General features: G+C 42.0%; 1 protein-coding gene across 2 annotated transcripts; it reads left to right on the top strand.

Moving 5' to 3' along the window:
* Nucleotides 1-15,416: 15,416 nt before the first annotated feature.
* LOC115207613 (opioid growth factor receptor) lies at nucleotides 15,417-22,380 on the top strand. 2 transcript variants are annotated; one of them, XM_029774881.1, is made up of 8 exons: nucleotides 15,417-15,956; nucleotides 17,364-17,390; nucleotides 19,226-19,246; nucleotides 19,804-19,864; nucleotides 19,953-20,031; nucleotides 20,142-20,208; nucleotides 20,374-20,519; nucleotides 20,676-22,380. In XM_029774881.1, the coding sequence occupies exons 4-8, from the start codon at nucleotides 19,816-19,818 to the stop codon at nucleotides 20,947-20,949; spliced, it is 615 nt and encodes a 204-aa protein (XP_029630741.1). In that variant the 5' UTR covers nucleotides 15,417-15,956; nucleotides 17,364-17,390; nucleotides 19,226-19,246; nucleotides 19,804-19,815; the 3' UTR covers nucleotides 20,950-22,380. The 2 variants fall into 2 exon arrangements, with proteins under 2 accessions (XP_029630741.1, XP_029630742.1); XM_029774882.1 differs by having other exon boundaries at nucleotides 15,419-15,956; nucleotides 19,953-19,983.
* The last annotated feature ends 1,722 nt before the right edge of the window (nucleotides 22,381-24,102 follow it).

The following is a 24,102-nucleotide window of genomic DNA, read 5'->3' as shown; positions in this document are numbered from 1 at the left end:
GAGTCAGTCAACATTTTTTGTTTTACTTGCTTGCGTGCGAGCGCACACACACACACACAGAAATCAGTACCATGGACAGCCACATGATATTTATCAACATTGATTGGACTAAATCGTTTTTGGTATGTTTAAGTTTGTTTTAAGTGCATTCAGTGTATTAAACAAAGCATAGATAGCCTTGTTGATTTGATTATCGAAAATCAAATTTTATTAGTCACATGCGCCAAATACAACATGAACAACCTTACTGTGAAATGCTTACTTACGAGCCCCTAACCAACAATACAGTTTAAAAAAGATGGATAAGAATAAGAAATAAAAGTAACAAGTAATTAAAGAGCAGCAGTAAAATAACAATAGCGAGACGATATACAGGGGGGTACCGGTACAGATTCAATGTGCTTGGTCTCCGGTTAGTTGAGGTAATATGTACATGTAGGTAGAGTTATTAAAGTGACTAAGCATAGATGATAAGAACAGAGAGTTGCAGCAGTATAAAAGAGGGGGGCAATGCAAATAGTGATGTACTGGGCCGTACGCACTACCCTCTGTAGTGCCTTGCGGTTGGAGGCCGAGCAGTTGCCATACCAGGCAGTGATGCAACCAGTCAGGATGCTCTCGATGGTGCAGCTGTAGAACCTTTTGAAGATCTGAGGACCCATGCCAAATCTTTTCAGTCTCCTGTGGGGGAATAGGTTTTGTCATGCCCTCTTCACGACTGTCTTGGTGTGTTTGGACCATGTTAGTTTGTTGGTGATATGGACACCAAGGAACTTGAAGCTCTCAACCTGCTCCACTGCAGCCCTGTCGATGAGAATGGGGGCGTGCTCGGTCATCTTTTTCCTGTAGTCCACAATCATGTCCTTTGTCTTGGTCACATTGAGGGAGAGGTTGTTGTCCTGGCACCACACGGCCAAGTCTCTGACCTCTTCCCTATAGGCTGTCTCGTCGTTGTCGGTTATCAGGCCTACCACTGTTGTGTCATCGGAAAACTTAATGATGCCTGGCCGTGCAGTCATGAGTGAACAGGGAGTACAGGAGGGGACTGAGCACGCACCCCTGAGGGGCCCCTGTGTTGAGGATCAGCGTGGCGGAAGTGTTGTTACCTACCCTTACCACCTGAGGGCGGCCAGTCAGGAAGTCCAGGATCCAGTTGCAGAGGAAGGTGTTTAGTCCCAGGGTCCTTAGCTTATTGATGAGCTTTGAGGGCACTATGGTTTTGAATGCTGAGCTGTAGTCAAATTAATAGCATTCTCACATAGGTGTTCCTTTTGTCCAGGTGGGAAAGGGCAGTGTGGAGTGCAATAGAGATTGCATCATCTGTGGATCTGTTGGGACGGTATGCAAATTGGAGTGGGTCTAGGGTTTCTGGGATAATGGTGTTGATGTGAGCCATGACCAGCCTTTCAAAGCACTTCATGGCTACAGATGTGAGTGCTACGGGTTGGTAGTCATTTATGCAGGTTACCTTAGTGTTCTTAGTGTTCCAGGCCCTGACCAAATTGCAGACAATGCATTGCATCAACCAATAGTTGCATAGCATGTCATTTGCATGCCAGGTCATCGACTGTGCAGTCGGGCATTAGATTGTTATATCGAATGGGTTGCATTCCTGCCTGACTACATTGCAGACGCCTGCCAGATCTCACAACGCTTGGATAGGTGTTTAACATATCCTTCAAATCTTGTCTCATTGAATCGTGTTGGAAGTATGAAAAAATCCAGTATAGGATCCTGGTTTTGAATAGGAGTGTAGTTTTTTGTTCAAATATTATCTAGCACACCTAACTAACTGGCTGATAAGCTGAATCATGCTAGTTACTACAGGGTTTGGAGCAAAAACCTACAGGATGGTAGCGCTCCAGGAACAGAGTTGGTCAGCCCTGCAAAAGTGATTTGGATTATTTTTTATTTTTTTTAAGTAGAGGCCAATAAATCATCAAATAATTTGACCCAATTATGCTCATCTGTTAAGGTAACTATCCAAGCGTTGTAATACACCCATAAGTTAAGAAGCAGACACAGTGAAGTCCACCTTGAATGCACAAGTATGTCGACGTGCAACCTGCAACGTGCCAGCGGGCTAGCAATGTCAGTCAAACTAGCCAGCTGGGCCACGAGTTGCTGGGGCACGTTCAGAGATTACTTTTAAAAGTATGTTTAAGTTATTGTATTAATTTATGAGTTGTAAATGCAATGCTCACTTATTATTTCTTAATTACCATTTTGCTTCCTATGGTGGACAACGGCGGTCTGGTTTTCGGCCATGCTGTTTCATTGTCAGTACAGTACATCTACATCACAAAATGAAATCTTGATTTAACCTTCACAACAGAGGGTCAGGTGGCACCTCACTGTCTGATATTCTTGATTATATCATCTGATTGCTATTGTATGGGGTGTTCTCCTAGTCTCCTTGCTTGCAAATCTTTGTTTCCACATAAACAAATATTTTTGTCACAGTAGGGCGCTTAAGTACTGCCAAAAGTCAGAGCACAAAATTCAAATGAGCAGGTGAACAGATGCAATTATTGCTTGCAAATATTAAGTTGCAAGATTGCCAATGCGATTGAAACTACACGTTTGTTTTTTTCATGTTCACAATACATCAGTTACATGTTTGAGAATGTGTTTACAACTACAGATTACTATTTCATGTTCACCACTCATTAGTTAGGCCTACACACTTCCAAACTGTTTACAACTACAAATCTATTCTACACATCATATCATTAGGCTTATATCAATGATTTACCTCAACACTGGCCAAGACAACTTGCAAATACTGGTGGTCGCGGGAGGATTTGAAGGTTTTATATATATATATATATATATATATATTCCCGCGACCCCTTAAAATCCTCCCGCGACCATATATATATATATATATAAAGGTAACCACCGCACCTAAGCTTTTATTTTGAAAGGATACCGGCGCATCGCTTTATTGTTGTTGACTGTACACACAGGCGTGCGTGCGCTGCACTGCTTATTGTTGCTGACCAGCTACGTTCGGACTCAGAGGGTTTTCGCGCTGCACACACTCACTGACTAATACAATAACGTTCTCGCCCCACACACACACACACACACACACACACACACACACACACACACACACACACACACACACACACACACTCACACACACAAACACACACACACACACACACACACACACACACACACTGATCCAATAAAAATGTCATTCTGCAACATTGTTTTGTTTTAGATGTGACACGTCCAATCAGATAATACATGTCTTCTTCTTCTTTAGCTGTCATTTAAGTAGGCTAGCTGTCAGAGTAAAATCACGGCCAACTTTTTAAAACGTGCAGCTCCCTCTTTATCTACTGCTCCTTCCAATGTCAACAACAAGGCAGACAACCCTGTTCCTGTCAAGAAGAGAAAATACGACACCCGACTTCAAATACGGTTTCACACATGTAGAGGACAGGCATGGTGAGTGTAGACTGCTGTGCGTCCTATGCAACGAGCTGTTAGCTAATGAGGGCATGAAACCCTCCAAACTGTAAAGGCATCTGGACACCAAGCATCCAAGCCACGAAGATAAGACAGCTGACATTTTTTTAAACAAGTAAATCTCTGGAGGTGTCACAAGATTCATTGAATAACGTATGCACGGTACAAGAAAAGGCACTTCGCGCATCGTACCTTGTAGCCCAGCGCATTGCTAAGTGCAAAAAACTCACGCCAGCACAGAGGATCTCATACTCCCTGCTGCAAATGATATGTGCACTGAAACCTTCGGAGAGTCAGTCGCCAACAAACTTAAAACCATACCACTATCCAATGACACCATGAGGAGGAGAATCCAGGACATGTCTGAGGACAACGCGGCAGACATCAGAGCACATCAGTGCAAATGCCCATTACGCACTGCAGCTTGATGAATCCACATGTTCGGGTGGCTAACCATGCAATTCTAATGGTCTATGTGTTGATGATCAGTTACTTGAGAAGGAGACCAAGTCAAGACGCCGGACAGGGTGGATTCAATTATCGTAAGGCAGCTTTATTAAGATACAAAGATATTTGGCGTAGCGTGCACGGACTCGTTCTGTCACCTCTTAAGGAGTCAGCAGAAGAGAGCCCCGAAAACATGTTGTGTTTACATTTTATACAGTGTAACAATAATGAAATGACGTAGGTTGAGTCTGGTAGATTCGCTCTCCTGACTGGTCGATGAGTGTTGAGGGCGGTCCCGTCCCCGACTAATGTCGACTTCTCATTGGCTCTTGACAGTGTTCTTTGTTCTTGAAACCCAGCCCTCAGGGATGTGTGTGTGTGTGTGTGTGTGTGTCAGGAGTCTACTCAGCCTACACTACTTCTAGCTTATCTTCATGTGTGTACCCGAGAGTCAGACACCCAAGGACAGTGCCTGTTTTTATGCTACAGTTAGGACAGTTTCTGCTACCAGCCCCTCCCGTACACCTGTCCCTGAGCGGCCCCACAACCAGGCATTGTGTGTGTGTGTGGGTGGTTAGGATTGACTGTTCTGCAAGATGTTATCTTGGTATAATGATTGTGTAAGGTTACTGGCAGTGTTTAGGCAATATCGCATTAGTATCAAGAGACATAAAGAATATATTTATTACAAATCCCCCTCTTCACGTCTCCAAAGAGACGTGACCACCAAACAAGTTTAAAAGTAAATTTGCAGAAGCACATTTTTAGTCCCCCTCTTCACGTCTAAAAGACGTGACAACTTCCGGCTACACCTAACATGTGCTGGGTACCAGTCACCCAGGAACTTAAAACCTTCACACCCGGAAGAATAACATTACACGAACTGATTACACAAGGTTGGAGTAAAACACAAATTTGTCAAAGACAAATTTTGTGAGTCCCCCTCTTCACGTCTCACAAGAGACGTGACACATCTAGTCTTGAAATATGTAAGTAGGTTCTGCTTCCTCAACAGTAAACCAATGATCATTGCCCAGAGCTGGATTCAGTGTCCTCTGGGGTCACTTCCATCAAAGGCATCATTCCGGTTGCCCATCTGCTCCGTTATCAATCTCTCCAGAATCCTGGAAATGAGACCTCTCGCACACGGGACCAAACAACAACCACACAACACAAACACTCATACCGGTGAAAGCAGCCCATAATACAGTTCTTACAACACTTTTCCATTTACCAAACATGGGCTGTGTTATCAGGAATGTACGTACAGCAATGAACCTAATCATTCTACCTACACCATCCTCCTTTGCCAATAACATATCGAGAGTCAGTCTATTTTACCAGGTCATGAGGGGGGTGGCGGATAATTGGTCAGAGAACCTCTTTACTGCATCCCCGTTTTCATTCATGAATCTCTGTTGATTATAAAATATGTCATTAATCCCATCCACATTTTTATTTGTTGTCAACCACCAAAATAATGTAGGGTTAAAAACTTCACATATTTGATTCATAGCTTTGTATTCATCTGGAACTTTCCTGAGGATGCCAATAGCATCCATCTAGACAAAGCTACTCCCATCCTGGTCAAAACTCCTCCTGTCCCTACTTTAGCCTCCTATAACTGGCCTCTGATGACTAACTCGAACTGGTTGGACCAATAACCCCAGGGCGCAAGGTCCTAACCACCCTTTGTGGTAATTTCCGTCGTATGCGGCCTTTGCTGGTACTAGCCCACCCTTCATCAGTTATAGGTGCTGTGAGGTTAAACATTTCCTATTCATCTTTCAAACCTAAGTCAGTCACATTCACGATTACTTTCAGCCATTATAATCATCTAAGTTCTCGGTGCCATTCTTGTATCTATAACACTGGTATTCATCCGGAATTTAGGTGAACCGAGGTGGGTTGGCTGAGTACTTCAATCTGGCCAACCCCAATTCCTGTACAGTTGTCTGCTTCCCCAGGAAATTGTTTAATGTTTACCTTAAATTCTACATCTTGATTTTCTTTAATGCCTTATTCTGTATGTCACTCATCAGTGTATTATATAGTTTATCTTCTACTTCTTCTCAATGACAACGGTATCGTATGATTAGTACCAGAAGGTGGTGGATCAATGTATCAGTCAGATTAGACTATGATGCAGCTCAGAGTCTCTACTCTTCCCAAAAACCGCCAACCCTCTCCTGCCCTTAGTCTCTCTGCTAGGTACCACCCCATACTCACACCTCTATGAGCACACACAGTGATGAACGGTCGGGATAGGAAATCTTCGTTAAGGAGGTAACCCCCGGACCCTATTGGTATCGGTTCTTCTCCTAACTCTGTGTGTGATCAGCAGTGGATATGTGTACATACCTTCTTGCAGTGGATAACGTGGACCCAAGTGACTCTCTCAGCTTTTCTAATGGCAAAGGCAGTGGTTTAACAGAACCTGGTATGGGCCTTCCCAACGGGACTGCTTCCAGTTTTTTTCTCCCCAGGGACTGGATCCACACCCAGTCTCCTGGTTGGATTGAGTGTATCACCTTCTCCTGTAATTAACCTGTTGGACACAAAATCTTGGACATACGGGTTTGGTTAACAAACAGCCTTCTCATGTGTTCTGCTAGTATTTCTTCAACTTCTATGTGTACCTGTTCTGGTATCTCTAACTCTGTCATTCTATAGGCTCTACCTGATTAGCTAAAATGTCATCCATCATTTGAAGAGAGAGATCCCAGTAAACCAACTCTAGGGATAATATCTTGACCTAATATTCTAGCTACCATAATCATGTCCACCAAATAAGTTGGGAACGCTTCTACCCATTTGCAATACTTATCTGTTATTGTGAAACACCCCTTCTTCCCCTCAATTTGGAATAGTTCAATAAGTCAATTTCCAAATGTTGGAATGGGTATTCTACAAAAAATGTTTTTGTTTAAGTAATTATCCTACCTGTTCTATCGTCTGCTCTACCATACTCCCCCTATTTATACATGGCTCAAGCCATGTATCAATATTGCTGCATATCTAAACAAATTATCCTTATGTCAGCCCTTCTCTTGTAGGATTGCCCCCTTTTATTTTCCACATGTCCAATTCTCCCTGGGGCCTTCATCCTCAGCTATTCTGTAACAATTCTCTGTCAAGTGTTTTATCTTCTTTAAGATGTATCTGTGCTGTTTTGTATGGTTTTAAATGTCTATGTGCTTGTCTATATTAATAGTAACTTTTCTCTCCTTTCTTATCTCACCAGTTCTAGTCAATGCTACTATTTCGGCCTACTGTGCAGAATAGTGTCTGGGCAATGGTTCAGTGTCTAACACCTGAAACCAACTAAGCTTTCATTGCTCTTTTAGTTAGGGTAACAATTACTTTCAACAAAATGATCATATCTCCTCCTAGCGAATTTACCAAACATAAACTTAAAATCAAACCTAAAATACATGCCTGCCAATGGAGCCGATAGTCTCTCCATGAATTAATATCCTAAAGCTAAGTGAACCAAATTCTCTTCCTATCTACTCCTGCTGGCCCCCAACTCTCAAGGTTACAGCAGTGCAGGGGAGGATCTCTCTGTCTGCCCTTCTATCTGTCTCCAGCTTTTTCTCATAACAGAAAGTATCAAATCTGGGTTGTTTCCAAATATTGACTAAATGTCTCATTGTCTCCTTGGTTGCACTCCTGAACTTTAGAAAAATCAACCTGTCTAGATATTGCATATCTACTAAAATGTATCTCGATACCCTCAATAATCCTGGATCACCTACAGATGTCATGTATCCCTGTCCTGTTGACATAAGTCTACCATTATTAAACTTATTCACAACAAAATATAGTAATACTAATATATCAATTCCACAGCCTTGTTGTGTTAAATCTCTTATACTGAATTCAACAACAGCTGACTTCCTAAGGGAAAATAAATGTATCTACATCATGTAAAAAAATACCCCTGCTACTGGTCAAAATATTTTCAAATCACATAATCAGATCAAAATAACTCATCTGATTTACTCCACCCAGAAAAAATATTTTTCCCTTATTGTTCTAGGAAAATAGAATTAAAGAAGCCTACTCTTAGTCTAAGGCTTTGCCCTTTTAGTCTTCTCATTGGTTCAAATTGTCAATTGTGTCTAAGAACTTTAACTCATCATAATTATCAGTTCTACAAATTCCCTTAAAATCAATATCACCAATGACCTTAATTCACCATCCAAATGGCTTTTCAATGTGGCTGATCAGACCACACAGGAAAAGTCACCAGAGGGGTTAAAAAGTCATTCCACCCTTTCAGAACCGTGTTTCTTACTACATTAAACAAATTAAAGCTAAGAACTTTATCTACATTTGTATCCCAGGTTCCCAGAACATCCCTTATCAAAATTTTTTGTGTGTTTATTAAAACTCAGAAAACAAAACTTCCAAAATGCCATGTGTGTATACCCCTTTAAGATATCCTGTCCCTAGGATTTTTCCAAAGACAGTTAAGCGCTCCATTTTCCATAAAATAACCACCTGGTCAGCATTTCCTCATACTACACCGATTCAAAAACCCAAACGTTAACTACAAACAAAACCTAAAAATACTTTATAATTCCATTATACTCCCCCCGGTCATTAGTTTTAAACTTAATTGAACATGCGCTACCCTTGGATACAATACTGTACTTCAAACCTATTAAACTCCCCTACTTTAACATACTACTTAACTAATTTAACCCAAGATTGCTTAAAACCTTAAACCCCTTCAGTTTGTCTGCAAACCGGCCCATTCTGTTTGCTAGGAATACCCTGCCATTATACACAACTGTGTTTAATGTGCACCGTCCCTGTAAAAATAAAATTAACTCCACCTGCAATTCACTTTACTAACTTAATATTTTTCCATGCAATGTTCAAATCCCCACCAGTGAGAGTTCCTAAGGATACTCCGGCAATGATTATGAAAATAACAAACAGGGGAGCTGATATCCCCAGCCTCTCCCAGGGAGGGAGATAACCCGACCCTGGGCGTGGCGCCTTAGGTCGTGGAAACGGGAGCTGTGGTCCCATTTTCCCCAACTAAGGTTTCAGTGGTTGGAATCGAATTTTAGGGCGCGCAAATCGGCCCTGGTTTCAGTCAAAGTTCTGGAAGGGGTTGGGGCCGGAGTGCAGTGTGTAAGGTGGTGCCAAGGCGCGCCTGATTTACCTTTGACCTGGACAGAGTGTGAAGTAACTTCCTTCACTTCGTACGGTCCAGTCCACCTGGGTTCTAGCCACTTTCTCTTGTGGACTTTGACCCTCACCCAGTCCCCAACTTTTACCTTCAGTGGTGGCGAGTCTCCCGACAGCTCCCCCTCTTGGACCTTCCGGACCTGCGCAGAGAGAGCTACAGAAAGTTCCGTCAGTTCTCACATAGTCAGACATTCCTATTCTCAGCACATCAAGAGGGGGCATATGACCTCCCTCCCTTGGTGGGCCAGGCATGACTCTCCCCGTCATTATCTCATGGGGAGAGAGATGGGTCCCCGCCCCTGGCGAGGCCCTCATGGCCATCAGTGCCAGTGGTAGGGCTTCCACCCAGGTTAGCTTCGAACCTGCACATACCTTAGCAATCTTAGCCTTAAGATTTTGATTTGCACGTTCCGCTAGGCCCTGAGATTGTGGCCTGTACACTGACCCGAATTTGTGTACAATTCCAAACCTTTCCTCCACCTGTCTCAGGTGTTTATTGAACTGATTTGGCATCTTCCCGTGCCGTTGGTATTGCCTCTACCCACCTAGAGAACCTGTCTACCATTACTAACAGGTACCTTTTTCCTCCCACCACGTTATCTGCTCCCATGTCTGTGTAATCTATACTAATGTCTTGGAAACAGGCATTGGGTACTGGGTAAGCATATCTGTTTTTTTATATGGAAGCGCCCTTCTAGTCTCCTCTATAGCCCTAACTCCTATTCTCAATTCTGCTTCAGCCTTTTCTCTGTTTTTAGTTCCTTGTTTCTTAAACATATGCCTCCTGTTGTCTTCCACTTCCCCTGCTATTCCTTTCTGCACTACCTCCTTCAACCCTTCTTCCATCACTATCAGCTGGCTTTTAGCGGGAGCTCCCCCGCTAAAATAGCCCGCCTGTGTCCATGTCAGTTTCACTTCCTCCCATACTTTTCTAATTGCTTTATACTGTTCTTCTCCTCCCACTCTATCCTGTATTTTTTGTTCCAAATATTCACTGAATTTAAGTTTGGTCGGCGGAATAGACGCCATATTTATTTATGAATTACCCACTATCCTTTGTATACTTAGCCCGTCGTTGGTCAAGACCAACGATGTATTCACCGTGCCGGCACAGTCTTGTCTTACCTCTGGTGCCCCACCCTCGTAAACAAAGTTATTTTGAAATATTAGGACTAATATTCTGAATAGGCTAAAACATTAACCCGGTCAATACCAACTCCCCGGTGATTACCTCAATTTGGTGTTCAATGTTATTTAGGTCCTCCTCGGTACTTACACATCAAACCCTTACTCAGTTCTATAGACAGACAGATCGCACACCCGGGCTGAAACCCAAACTATTGGTATCGCTTCGCGCCTTCGGGGTACGTACAAACAAAACGCTCTCAAAACAGGGCCGGAAACAGATTCCAGGCGCCCTGGAGGCGCACGAATCCCTCCCTAAACAAAGTCTTAAACCGGAACTATTTCTAGATCTCCGGGACGAAACTAAACACGTTATCACAATACAATTTCGGGACTTCCGACCAAAATCGGCTTATCTAGCTACTTGCTACTCCAATCATTCCCTAAATGAAGTCTTAAACCGGAACCAGAATAAATTCCAGATCTCCGGGACGAAACTAAATAATTTTAACAGGATTATTATTGTTTGAGTTATATCTACTTTAACCGACCCACTTATGCTGAGTGTTCCCTCCTGGTCAGCCAGTTCAGGAGGCCTTCTCTAGTTAGCAGTCGTCACTATCAATGTTGTGCCATGTTCACAGGCTATCAGTTATCCGGGAAAAGTCATGATCACAGACTCCTTGACCCACACAGGATCGCCACACAGGCTCTCAATATTCTCTCGGTATTGCCATGATCACAGGCTCACGGTATCTCAATATTCTCTCGGTATTGCCATGATCACAGGCTCACGGTATCTTCACTATTATGCCAGACAGGCTCACAGATCCACACAGGATCACTCTATCCCGTCAAATATCTTTGTAATCAGCCTTAACAGAGTAATACAATTTGCATTAAATTTAACAACAATTCATACTCACACCCAGTACTACTGATCAAAATTTGGATAAGACTATAATACAATCTGCAGATTTCGTTTTAACAGGCTCTGCTTACCTTTTTTAGTCGAGCTCGTTGATCAGTTTCCCGGGGCAAGCAGAATCGCCGATGGCTCCTGCGGACAGGTCACCCGTCCTCACGAGATTGTCCTGGACTTGTCCCCTCTCACATCAACCATCTATGGACCGAATTCAGAAGTATGAAACCATCCTCTGCTACCAAGTTTTGTTGATGATCAGTTACTTGAGAAGGAGACCAAGTCAAGACGCCGGACAGGGTGGATTCAATTATCGTAAGGCAGCTTTATTAAGATACAAAGATATTTGGCGTAGCGTGCACGGACTCGTTCTGTCACCTCTTAAGGAGTCAGCAGAAGAGAGCCCCGAAAACATGTTGTGTTTACATTTTATACAGTATAACAATAATGAAATGACGTAGGTTGAGTCTGGTAGATTCGCTCTCCTGACTGGTCGATGAGTGTTGAGGGCGGTCCCGTCCCCGACTAATGTCGACTTCTCATTGGCTCTTGACAGTGTTCTTTGTTCTTGAAACCCAGCCCTCAGGGATGTGTGTGTCAGGAGTCTACTCAGCCTACACTACTTCTAGCTTATCTTCATGTGTGTACCCGAGAGTCAGACACCCAAGGACAGTGCCTGTTTTTATGCTACAGTTAGGACAGTTTCTGCTACCAGCCCCTCCCGTACACCTGTCCCTGAGCGGCCCCACAACCAGGCATTGTGTGTGTGTGTGGGTGGTTAGGATTGACTGTTCTGCAAGATGTTATCTTGGTATAATGATTGTGTAAGGTTACTGGCAGTGTTTAGGCAATATCGCATTAGTATCAAGAGACATAAAGAATATATTTATTACATATGTCAGACACGTCTGGGATAATAACTTCGAGGAGCAGTTTCTTTTTAGTGCTGATTTGCCCACCACCACCACTGCAGAGGCTGTATTTAACACAATGGATATGTACCTGGGCTCCGTGGGTCTGGCCTGGGCGCGTCGGTGACCACTGATGGGGCAGCTGCCATGAAGGGAAAGCACTCCGGAGTAGTAAAGTGGATCCTGGAGAGAGCACCGAGTGCGACGTGGAACCACTGCTTTCTACACAGGGAGGCATTGGCAGCGAAGGACATGGTACCTGAACTCCACGCCACTCTACAGGATAAGATTAAGTGTGTCAACTATATCAAAAAGAGTTCCAAGAAAAATAGGTGTTTCCAGGCCTTCTGCAGGGATATGGGGAGCGAGCACCAGCAGGTGCTTTATCATGCAGACGTTCGCTGGCTTTCAAGGGGTAAAATGTTGTGTCGCTTTTATGAGCTTCGCGCGGAGATTGCTGCGTTTCTTTCGGAAAACAAGTCACCTCTGGCCGAACATGTCGATTGTGAGGAATGGCTCGCGAAGGTTGGCCACCTGGAGGATTTTTTTAATCATCTCAATTCGCTCAATTGGTCAAAGAACAGGGACGGGAGCACAATCGATTTGAAGAGAGGGACAAAGTGGATGCCTTCAAGATGGAGCTCATCGTTTGGGCAAATCATGTTTCTAACGGAAGGATTGACATGTTTCCAAATGCTGATTTCGATATTCAGAATCTGATCAACAAAGCGCACAGCGACACTGAAAAAAAAACGTTAAACAGGATCTTGTTAATAAGCTGCAGGGAAAGTTTTGCGACTACTTCTCCGAGGAGAACAGGAGACAAGACGACTGGATACCGGACCCCTTTCGAGAGGCGATGTGAAGCGTCACTTTGCCAAGCAACGAAGATGATCAGCTGGTGGAGCTGTCATTTGATCGGGGACTGAGCATGCGCTTCCTGGAAATGACACTGCCAAAGTTCTGGTGCAGCGTAGTGGGAGAGTATCTTGCTCTCGCCTGTCATGCAATCAGAATCATGCTACCGTGCAGTACTACCTATCTGTGTGAAAGTGGCTTCTCTGCAATGTCTGTGCTGAAAACTAAAAGCAGAAACAAACTGGACAGCCAGCATGACCTCCGAGTTTCCCTGTCAACCATCACCCCAGACTTTAATAAACTTATCAAACTGAAGAAACACCCCCAGTTTTCACACTGATAGGCCACGAACACGCACACACAATACATAAATAAACAGGTCAATGAGTTATAGTTCAGTATGTTAATTCATTTTATTGAACTTTTTAATAACTACACCTTTAAAAAAAACTTTTGAAGGATGTGAAACTATTGCTAATTGATGGTTACGAAATCATAATCATTGTTGTTGACATAGAATCTTGACTAGAACCCAAAAATGTTATCATATTACTCCAGTGCTAGCGTCTCTACACTGGCTTCCTGTTAAGGCAAGGGCTGATTTCAAGGTTTTACTGCTAACCTACAAAACATTACATGGGCTTGCTCCTACCTATCTTTCCGATTTGGTCCTGCCGTACATACCTACACGTACGCTACGTTCACAAGACGCAAACCTCCTTACTGTCCCTAGAATTTCTAAGCAAACAGCTGGAGGCAGGGCTTTCTCCTATAGAGCTCAATTTTTATGGAATGGTCTGCCTACCGATGTGAGAGACGCAGATTCGGTCTCAACCTTTAAGTCTTTATTGAAGACTCATCGCTTTAGTAGGTCCTATGACTGAGTGTAGTCTGGCCCAGGAGTGTGAGGGTGAACGGAAAAGCACTGGAGCAACGAACCGCCCTTGCTGTCTCTGCCTGGCCGGTTCCCCTCTCTCCACTGGGATTCTCTGCCTCTAACCCTATTACAGGGGCTGAGTCACTGGCTTACTGGTGCTCTTCCATGCTGTCCCTAGGAGGGGTGTGTCACTTGAGTGGGTTGAGTCACTGACGTGATCTTCCTGTCTGGGTTGCCCCCCCCCCCCCCCCCCCCCCGGGTTGTGCCGTGGCGAAGATCTTTGTGGCTATACTCGGCCATGTCTCAGGATGGTAGGTTGGTGGTTGAAGATATCCCTCTAGTGGTGTGGGGTCTGTGCTTTGGCAAAGTGGGTGGGGTTATATCCTGCCTGTTTGGCCCTGTCCGGGGGTATCGTCGGATGGGGCCACAGTGTCTCCCGACCCCTCCTGTCTCAGCCTCCAGTATTTATGCTGCAGTAGTTTATGTGTTGGGGGGCTAGGTCAGTCTGTTATATCTGGAGTATTTCTCCTGTCTTATCCGGTGTCCTGTGTGAATTTAAGTATGCTCTCTCTAATTCTCTCTCTCTTTTTCTTTCTCTCTTTCTTTCTCTCTCTTGGAGAACCTGAGCCCTAGGACCATGCCTCAGGACTACCTGGCCTGATGACTCCTTGCTGTCCCCAGTCCACCTCGCCGTGCTGCTGCTCCAGTTTCACCTGTTCTGCCTGCGGCTATGGAACCCTGACCTGTTCATCAGACGTGCTACCTGTCCCAGACCTGCTGTTTTCAACTCTCTAGAGACAGCAGGAGCAGTAAAGATACTCTGAATAATCGGCTATGAAAAGCCAACTGACAGTTACTCCTGAGGTGCTGACCTGTTGCACCCTCGACAACCACTGTGATTATTATTATTTGACCCTGCTGGTCATCTATGAACATTTGAACATCTTGGCCATGTTCTGTTATAATCTCCACCTGGCACAGCCAGAAGAGGACTGGCCACCCCTCATAGCCTGGTTCCTCTCTAGGTTTCTTCCTAGGTTCTGGCCTTTCTAGGGAGTATTTCCTAGCCACCGTGCTTCTACACCTGCATTGCTTGCTGTTCGGTGTTTTAGGCTGGGTTTCTGTACAGAACTTTGAGACATCAGCTGATGTAAGAAGGGCTTTATAAATACATTTTATTTTATTTGTTTTCTTCTATTTTAAACACTGGTATGTGTTACTGTTCATTAACATTATTGGACTGGTTTTGATGCCATGTTCTGAGTCTGATCATTTATTACACATACTCCTGAACTGGTTGCCTAATTAAATGGCTTATTCTCTTGAATTGATAATAAATGTTTTCTCGGCTAATATGTCTGTGTAATGACTTTCTTTAATACCATAATAGTAGCCCATTGAGACAGAGTCTATTTTGCAAGTAAAGCCTGACCAAGACGGAAGCTGCAGTACAACATTACAAAATGTAATCAACAGTCCATAATATTTGGTCGTGACTCAATTGTCATTGTCAATTTTGTGTCCCCAGGCAAAACCAGTTGAGAACCGCTGGGCTATGACATAGATAGAAGAAACGAAAGTAAAACTGTAGATATATTATTTGAATCTGAATACAAGATATCGTGGTGGCTCTCTTGATTTCCTTAATCATAAAACTAATCTTTGTCAACCTTTAGATCATTTTGAATAGGCTACAGCCTAGGGTCTACATTATCTCATTGGCTGCGAGCAGTAGTAAATGGTTTGCTAAACAGAGACGACAACTAGGATGTGTCTCGGGATTGAACGGTGGTGTTTTATTATAGCCCCCCTTTGCCTGGTTCCAATTCTCACCTGCATAACCTGGAGATTGGTGTTTCCATTTTTTTAGCAGGGCGCACATTATCTTGGCGTAGAATCCCTTAATGGAGAAGTGGGGAGTTCAGAAACCCTTGTCAGGGAAGAAGAGAGTCCAGAATCCCCTCTCAGTGAAGTGGAGAGTCCAGAATCCCTTCTCAGTAAAGGAGTGGAGGCTCCGGTTCTCAGGTCATATACTGTTGAAGATACCGACGAGTTCTACAGCAAGTACGACTCGACATGGGATGATCCTCCAAGCAAAGAAACTAGTTGTGAAAGAAGTCCAAAACATGTACGTATTCAGAGCCGCTGACAATCATTTCCTTTTTCTATGGTTTCAGGTGAGCAGATCGGTTTTTAAAGTTTTATTGACTGCTGATGATATAATAGTCTTATTAGCACCATAAAATACAGCTAGGATTAACGAGAGTCAATATAAAAATAAATATGAATAAAAACATTTGCATTTTCTATTTTTTTTTAACATGTATAAGCATTATAAGTTGTTGAGTAATTAGGCTGATAGGAGGTTATTCACAGGTTTCTGTTGTGCACATGAGATGGAGTTTTCAAAACAAATGGCCACTGGATTGATGCAAATAATCATATCATTCTGCCAGGTAGCTTACTTTGTAGCTAGTTAACATTTAAATAAGAAGGTTTTTGGAAAAGCCTTTCCATCTACCAGAAAACGGTTAGGCCTATTATTAGCGTTGCTATATTTTTCCTGTTCCATAATTGTTTGAAACCTGGACAGTTTACCTTATATTATGAGGCATACAGTGGTGTAGTGCCCCCACATTGACTCGGTACCGGTACCCCGTAAATAGCCTTGTTATTGTTATTTTATTGTGTTACTTTTTTTAAACTTTCATTTATTTAGTAAATATTATCTTAGCTATATTTTCTTAAAAAATGCATTGTTGGTTAAGGGCTTGTAAGTAAGCATTTCACTGTAAGGTCTACACTTGTTGTATTTGGCACACGTGACAAATAAAATTTGATTTGATCAATATGAATTTTCCAAAATAGTTTTAGCAGCTCAGTGTATTCTCAAATTGAAAAAAGTGAGGCAGTGCCCCTCCCCTGCACTCCTGCAGCACTACAACCCTGGAGGCATGTCTTACCTTATTTCAAAGTAGCCTATAGCCAAAATCCCTCCATAGAAACTTTCTTTCATTGTCTAGCAGCCAAAGGCATTATACTAATCATATTAGCAACCCACGATAGTTGTTGCATCTTTAGATCTCCCCTCTTTCTAAATTTCTAATGGATATTTCCATCTCTGTCCATGAAACCACCAGTGCGCATTTTAGAACTGTGTTTTCCTGCTATTTGTATTTTGGAAAATTTGCTAGTAGGCCTACTGCCTGGGTACATTGCTGCACTTAAAATGTGAGAAAATAATAGTTTATAAACATTTTAAGCAAAACATTCTAAGCTGTTCCATCAGCCTTATAAATTGATACAGCTTATACTTCCAATACACAACTTTGATACACATCTTTGATACACATCGTAGGGATTAAGAAGCCAGTATACGCAATGTCCACAAAGTGCTCAAGGCTCCAGCTCACATGCTCTCTCATAGGCCCAAGCCTGCAGAGAATTTTCAGACTTCTGTAGATTATCAATCAATCATGACTGTCCTTTGTACCACTTCACATTGCTTACCATTTTCCCTGTTGTATTTCCTCAGTACACCGGTCCGTCAACAAGGCAACGAGTAAGTATTTTTTCATTTCTATAGTAGCTACTACACTGAGAAACAGGTTTATTGTGGGACAACAATCAATATTTAACAATTTTTAGATGCTATTTAATAAACAATGCACTTGTATGGCAACATTGCATGTCACATGTTAGGGAGTTTTATTGAATAATTAGAAAGGGATACTGAATAACCTCTTTCATAACTTCAGAAATACAGTGCATTTGGAAGGTACCCCTTGACTCATCAATCTACACACAATACCCCATAATGACAAAGCAAAAACAGTTTTTTAGAAAATTTTGGAAATTGATAAAAACACAAAAAAGATATATTTATTTACATAAGTATACAGACCCTTTGCTATGAGACTCGAAATTGAGCTCAGGTGCATCCTCTTTCCATTGATCATCCTTGAGATGTTTCTACAACTTGATTGGAGTCCACCTGTGGTAAATTCAATTGATTGGACATGATTTGGAAAGGCACATACCTGTCTATATAAGGTCCCACAGTTGACAGTGCATGTCAGAGCAAAAACCAAGCCATGAGGTGGAAGGAATTGTCCGTAGAGCTCCGAGACAGTACTGTGTCGAGGCACAGATCTGGGGAAGTGTAGCATTGAAGGTCCACAAGAACAAAGTGGCCTCCATCATTCTTAAATGGAAGAAGTTTGGAACCACCTAGACTCTTCCTAAAACTGAGAAATCGGGGGAGAAGGGCCTTGGTCTGGGAGGTGACCAAGAACCCGATGGTCACTCTGACAGAGCTCCAGAGTTCCTCTGTGGAGATGGGAGAACCTTCCAGAAGGACAACCATCTCTCCAGCACTCCACCAATCAGGCTTTTATGGTAGAGTGGCCAGACGGAAGCCACTCCTCCGTAAAAGGCACATGACAGCCCACTTGGAGTTTTGCCAAAATGCACCTAAAGGAAACTCAGACCATGAGAAATAAGATTCCTTGGTCTGATGGAACCAAGATTGAACTCTTTGGCCTGAATGCCAAGCGTCACGTCTGGAGGAAACCAGTCACCGCTCATCACCTGGTCAATACCATCCCTACGGTGGAGCATGGTGGTGGCAGCATCATGCTGTGGAGATGTTTTTCATCGGCAGGGACTGGGAGACTAGTCAGTCAGGATTGAGGGAAAGATGAACGGAGCAAAGTACAGAGAGATCCTTGATGAAAACCTGCTCCAGAGCACTCAGGACCTCAGACTGGGGCGAAGGTTCACCTTCCAACAGGACAACGGCCCTAAGTACACAGCCAAGACAACGCAGGAGTGGCTTCGGGACAAGTCTCTGAATGTCCTTGAGTGGCCCAGCCAAAGCTGGGCCAAAAAAAATGTTTTTGCTTTGTCATTACGGTGTATTGTGTGTAGATTGATGAGGTGGGGGGACTATTTAATCAATTTTAGAATGAGGCTACAACGTAACAAAATGTGGAAAAAGTAAAGGGGTCTGAATACTTTCTGAATGCACTGTAAATAGAGCACATTAATGGATATGGCTCATAAAGTCTGGTCGAGTAAGATTTTGTCAGTGGTAGAATGGTAGCCAGGCTATGAAGCTAGTGAAAGAGTTCCCTTCCAAGTTTTTGTTTCACTTTACATATTGTTCTCAGACACGTGGCCCTATCCGTATTGTTCAGGTCAAGTGTTTCCAGTATCTGCCATTTCCTGAATGTGCATGTGTTTTCAGTCATACAGGTTTAACAGTTTCAGGAATGTAAGTACAGATGTGATTATCCAATAAGTCATCATTCTCTTCACAAAATCTCACACATGTATGCCATTTATGTAGTCCTCCAGTTAATCCTTTGTTTAAATTTTGTTCTTGTATTTTCTCAGGATCTATGTGGGCAACAACAAGTAAGCATCTTCTTATTTCTTTAAAGGCCCAGTGCTGTAAAAAAAATATTTTAAAAAATCCTGGGTTTTATATATATTTCCACACTGAGTTTGGAATAATACTGTGAAATTGTGAAAATTATGATAATGCCCTGTTAGTGTAAGAATTGTTTTTAATAAAATTTCAGCCTGTTTTGGTGGGATGGAGTTTTGGCCTGCCTGGTGACATCATAGCTAGTTTTCAGTTTTCCCCTCCCACTCAGACCTCTCCTAGACAGTCCTAGCAAAATTCTTGCTTGAGAAATTACTCTTGCTAAGAAGCTATTTTTGTTTATTTTTTACCATTTTAATTGGATTAAAAAAATCACAGTAAGGTACTTAGTTGTTACCCAGAAATAACTTTATATTGAAATCAAAACTGCTGCGTTAGGCCTCTAAGTAATACATGGAGAATCAGTATAATTTGGGTCATCATTTGACAGGACAATTTCTCTGATGTTAATCCTGTACTGTTGAAATACAGGCATCTAACTAAGAAATGTCACTTTTTCTGAATTTGCATTGCATCTTCTTTTCAGGATGATAGGTACATGCCTAATTTACAGTTCTACCTTGGACAGAGGGCCTCCTCCCCTGATGGTAATCTATACTGTTTATTGAATGCTGTGTATATTTGACAAGACTCCAAGACATGGGCATTTGTAACTGTAACCTTTTCTCTGATAAGGTATCTACATTGAGGACTTTCACAATAACTGGTATGTGGATTATTCAAAACTGGAAAGAGTTCACTCATACATACAATGGTCAGTTTCCTTAACATTTATATGGGATTTTAATAACTTTTAAATAATTTGTTCTTTTAAATAATTCAATTCATTAAAACATGTATTTTTTAAACAAACATTTTATTTAGGTTGTTCCCTCTTCAAGAACGAGGAATGAATAATCAAGCCAAAGAACTCACCAAGAAGGAAATTGAGGTACTTTATTGCATAGGCAAAAAATATAGTAGTTTCTTTGAGGAAAGAAAGTATTCGCTACATACTGCATTTACATAAGTCATATCTATTGACTGGGGGCATAGAAATGAATGAAAATATATTGTGTCCATTATTGTTCTGACTGACAATCCGCTTCCTTCTGAGGCTTTTCTTGAAGATGAAACTGCAAAGAAGAGGCTGGTCAAGTCGTACAAGCTCATGCTGGACTTCTACGGCATCCAGCTGTCAAATGATACAACAGGGGAAGTGCAACGTGCTAATAATTGGCGCGACAGATTTGACATCGACAGGTTAGCAAGTTCTTAATTTGGTCATTTAACTGTTATTATTTTATTGTCCTTCCAATACTATGATTTCAGTTTTAAAAGGAACCTTCTGTGAATAACAGTGCTGAGATTAACAGTACCCTTGTATTTTTGTTGGTCTTGTGTTTTCGTTCATAATAGAAACACACACAACAACCTGCGCATCACCCGCATCCTGAAGTGCCTGGGCACTCTGGGGTTCCCCCACTACCAGGCCCCACTGGTCCACTTCTTCTTGGAGGAAACTCTTGTCAAAGGCAACCTGTACAATGTGAAAGAGAGTGTGCTCAACTACTTCATATTCGCTGTTCGTGATAAGCAACAACGCAGGGAATTAGTTGAGTATGCCTACAAGCACTATGAGCCCAAACATGAGTTTGTGTGGTGCCCCAAGAAGATCCAGAATATTTTCTAAAAACAGAGAAGCAGTCTCAAATAATATTCAACTAATGGCAGGCCCGTCCCAGCATGGTGACTACTCAGATGACAGTGATGATATATCTGTTCCTCGCAAAGATATTCTGAGCACAGTCGCAAGCCACGGAACCCCAGATGAAGGTAAATCAGAAATGACTTGTGTCAATGCTCGAAAGCAGTATGGAGCTACTGGTTCTACGAGGCACTCTAATACTGCCCATGGAAATGAAAAGAATCGCCTCCCCACCAAAGATGTGCAAAATATTCAGGGAGATAAAACAACAGGGATTAGACGTCGTATAGATTCAGAGGGCCAGGTTATGACCAATAAGGGTCCAGCCACAGGGCCACCTCCTAAAGAGGAATCCCGGAGCCAGGTTATGACCAATGAGAGTCCAGCCACAGAGACGCATCCTAAAGAGGACTCCCCGAGCCAGGTTATGACCAATGAGGGTCCAGCCACAGGGCCATCTCCTAAAGAGGTATCCCCGAGCCGGATTAAGTCCAAAACCCGTCCAAAGCCAATGCCGATTCCAGGAAACTGCCCATCCAAAAACCGTAAAAAATAAAACAGTAAAACACCAAATAAGACTCCCATTGCTACCCAAGAGAAGACAGGTTATGTGGATATTCAACAGGCTAAGGCCGGGTTTTATGTAACAGTGAACATGCTCAGAAGAGGAGTATTCATACAAATTCTGTACAGCTAAATTGAGACAATGGAGAAACCAGATACTAGATAAAAAGGTGGAGGGAAAAATGGCAAATAAATGGATATTAAACAAGTATTAAACAAGTAATAGGACATTATGAAGTGTCATCTATTATGTATACTTATCGTGTGGGTACAAAAAAAAAAACTATCTTAACCATTCAACATTTATTTTTTAAATGACTAGACTGGTAGGACTGTGTGATCTGGTGGTCAGTCATTGTTTTTGATAATCATTCTTGCTTGCCATTGGAAGCGATATCATACTTCTACTGCTTAAAATATTCTACTAGCCTTAAAAGTACACACCTGCTTTTTTAGACTTGTGATTACATTTTGCATGTATAAACTGAGTTGATTTGAATTAATAAGTATCTTTTGAGCTTTTATTAGGTGAGGTGTAAGTCCGACATCTTCCTGTTCTCAATATTTAGGAGGAATTATACTGGCATCCTCTAAAAATATTTAGGAAAATGTAATAGGTATAAATGTACTCTTCTCTGTTCACTATTCTCTAAGTCAATCATAGAAGTCTCATGTCCAATCTACATTGCTTTTGTTTGTCTGTTTACATGACTACATTACAACTGCCTTTGGTTACAAGACTGAAGTTCATTGACTTTGTTGTGCTTATATCCATGACAGTGTTTGGTATACTTATGTGTTGCCGGGTGTATTTTAAATAGTCAAATAAAATAAAATCACACTAAATCTTGACCTTCTGGTTCACACATGTTGAGATGGCTTGCTAACTGGCTGCTCTTCACAACAAGGCTCAGGACAATTGTCCTGAGGTGGTTCACCCTGACATAGATTTACATGCAACTCAAAAGAAATAAAGAAGCGATCAAAAGACACTACCCATTACTGACAAAGAGAAATGTAGTCAAAGTAGGTTTAATTGGCCAAGTTGAATCAAAATCAGGACATGTATCAATTGTCAACTGTAATTAACAATACTATAGATTCAACCATTCATACATACTGTTCAATGACTTCAGGCTATAGCAATCAAGGTGTTTGCTCAATTCTCAACTTATCCATTCCAGATATATGGCCTATAATTTCTCTACTTAGAAACATTTGATTAAAAACATACAAGTATATACACAAATACATTCATATCTACATTACAAGGAAGGGAGTTAATCAGTTACTTTCATGTGATTCTTGTACTGTATGAAGGTACTTTGACAGAAGAAAGGTACACGTAATATATAAATTACACGGTATCATAAAGTCAGTTGAATTTAAATGACCTCAAAATGAGGTTCTTCAAATGTGACAAATTCATAAAATATGATGGGGCAAAAGGAATAAAAAAAATAGGGGAAAAAAGGAATTAAAAAAATGGTTAGACCTCTACAAGAGCTAAAAGAGCATTTTCCATAAGATCCTTTGTCATGTTGAAAATCATTCCCAATAACATCTATTTTCATTTACAGTTGAAAGTCACAGGGTGATTGAGTTACTACAGAGAAAAGTGGTCCTCAAAAGTAAGACATTATGATGTGTTTTAATTACTTTCCACCTTTGCAGGTTTATCACTCTCCGGGACATCATATTTGTTTATTTATTTTTTCTCTTCTATCTTTTCTTTGCTCTTACTCCTGTCCCGGCGGTCTCTGTCTTTGTCCCTCTCTCTATCCCTCTCCCCGTTTCGGTCCCGGTCTCTGCTCCAGGACCTGTCCCTTCTCCTGTCTCTGTCATGATCCCTCTGCCTACTACAGTATTTGTAGGCCTTCTGAATTTAGGACTAAGGTTAACTCTTGTATCATGTACACCTCTGTTTAATGTCTCTGCAGTCCATGTCAACAGAATGACGGAGGGGAAACAACACCAGAATGTGTTATCATTACATACTTATAGTGGGAGAAGGCGGCTGGATGTGTACCCCGGTGAAAGTGTGGACTCACTCAAATTCTTTTGAATATACTGCCATAATGACATCTTTTCACTTTTATGTTGAAAAGTAGGTTAGGCCTATAGATGGAGCTGATGTTCAACACAGAGCAATAATCATGTAGGTGGTAGGCCTACAATATGGCCCATCAAAGGCATACTTTTATTTTCTGAAAATGTTAGGCCTATAATTTAAGTGAGGGGGAAAATAGGACAAAACCAGATCAAGTCTGGTAAAATAGTTCCAACTGTTAGGTATGTTTCACTTTACAAATAGCTAGGCTTACATGACTCCAGTGAGTCATTTGACCAAACCCATATCAACAAAAAGGTGTAATGGGTTCGCACTCAAACAGATGTTGCATTAAGCTTACTTCATTATTCTATTTTTCTTAACTATTTTCATTGTATCAAGGATAGCGTACCAAACCCATATCACTCAGCAGTAAACTGGATTGGCGGTTACCAAACCCATATCAGTCAGCTGTAAACTGGATTGGCGGTTACCAAACCCATATCAGTCAGCTGTAAACTGGA

This window comes from Salmo trutta, chromosome 14 (genome assembly GCF_901001165.1).
Source record: "Salmo trutta chromosome 14, fSalTru1.1, whole genome shotgun sequence".
NCBI lineage: Eukaryota > Metazoa > Chordata > Actinopteri > Salmoniformes > Salmonidae > Salmo > Salmo trutta.
Note: the sequence above shows the minus strand (reverse complement) of the source record. Positions and strands in the feature narration are given on the sequence as shown.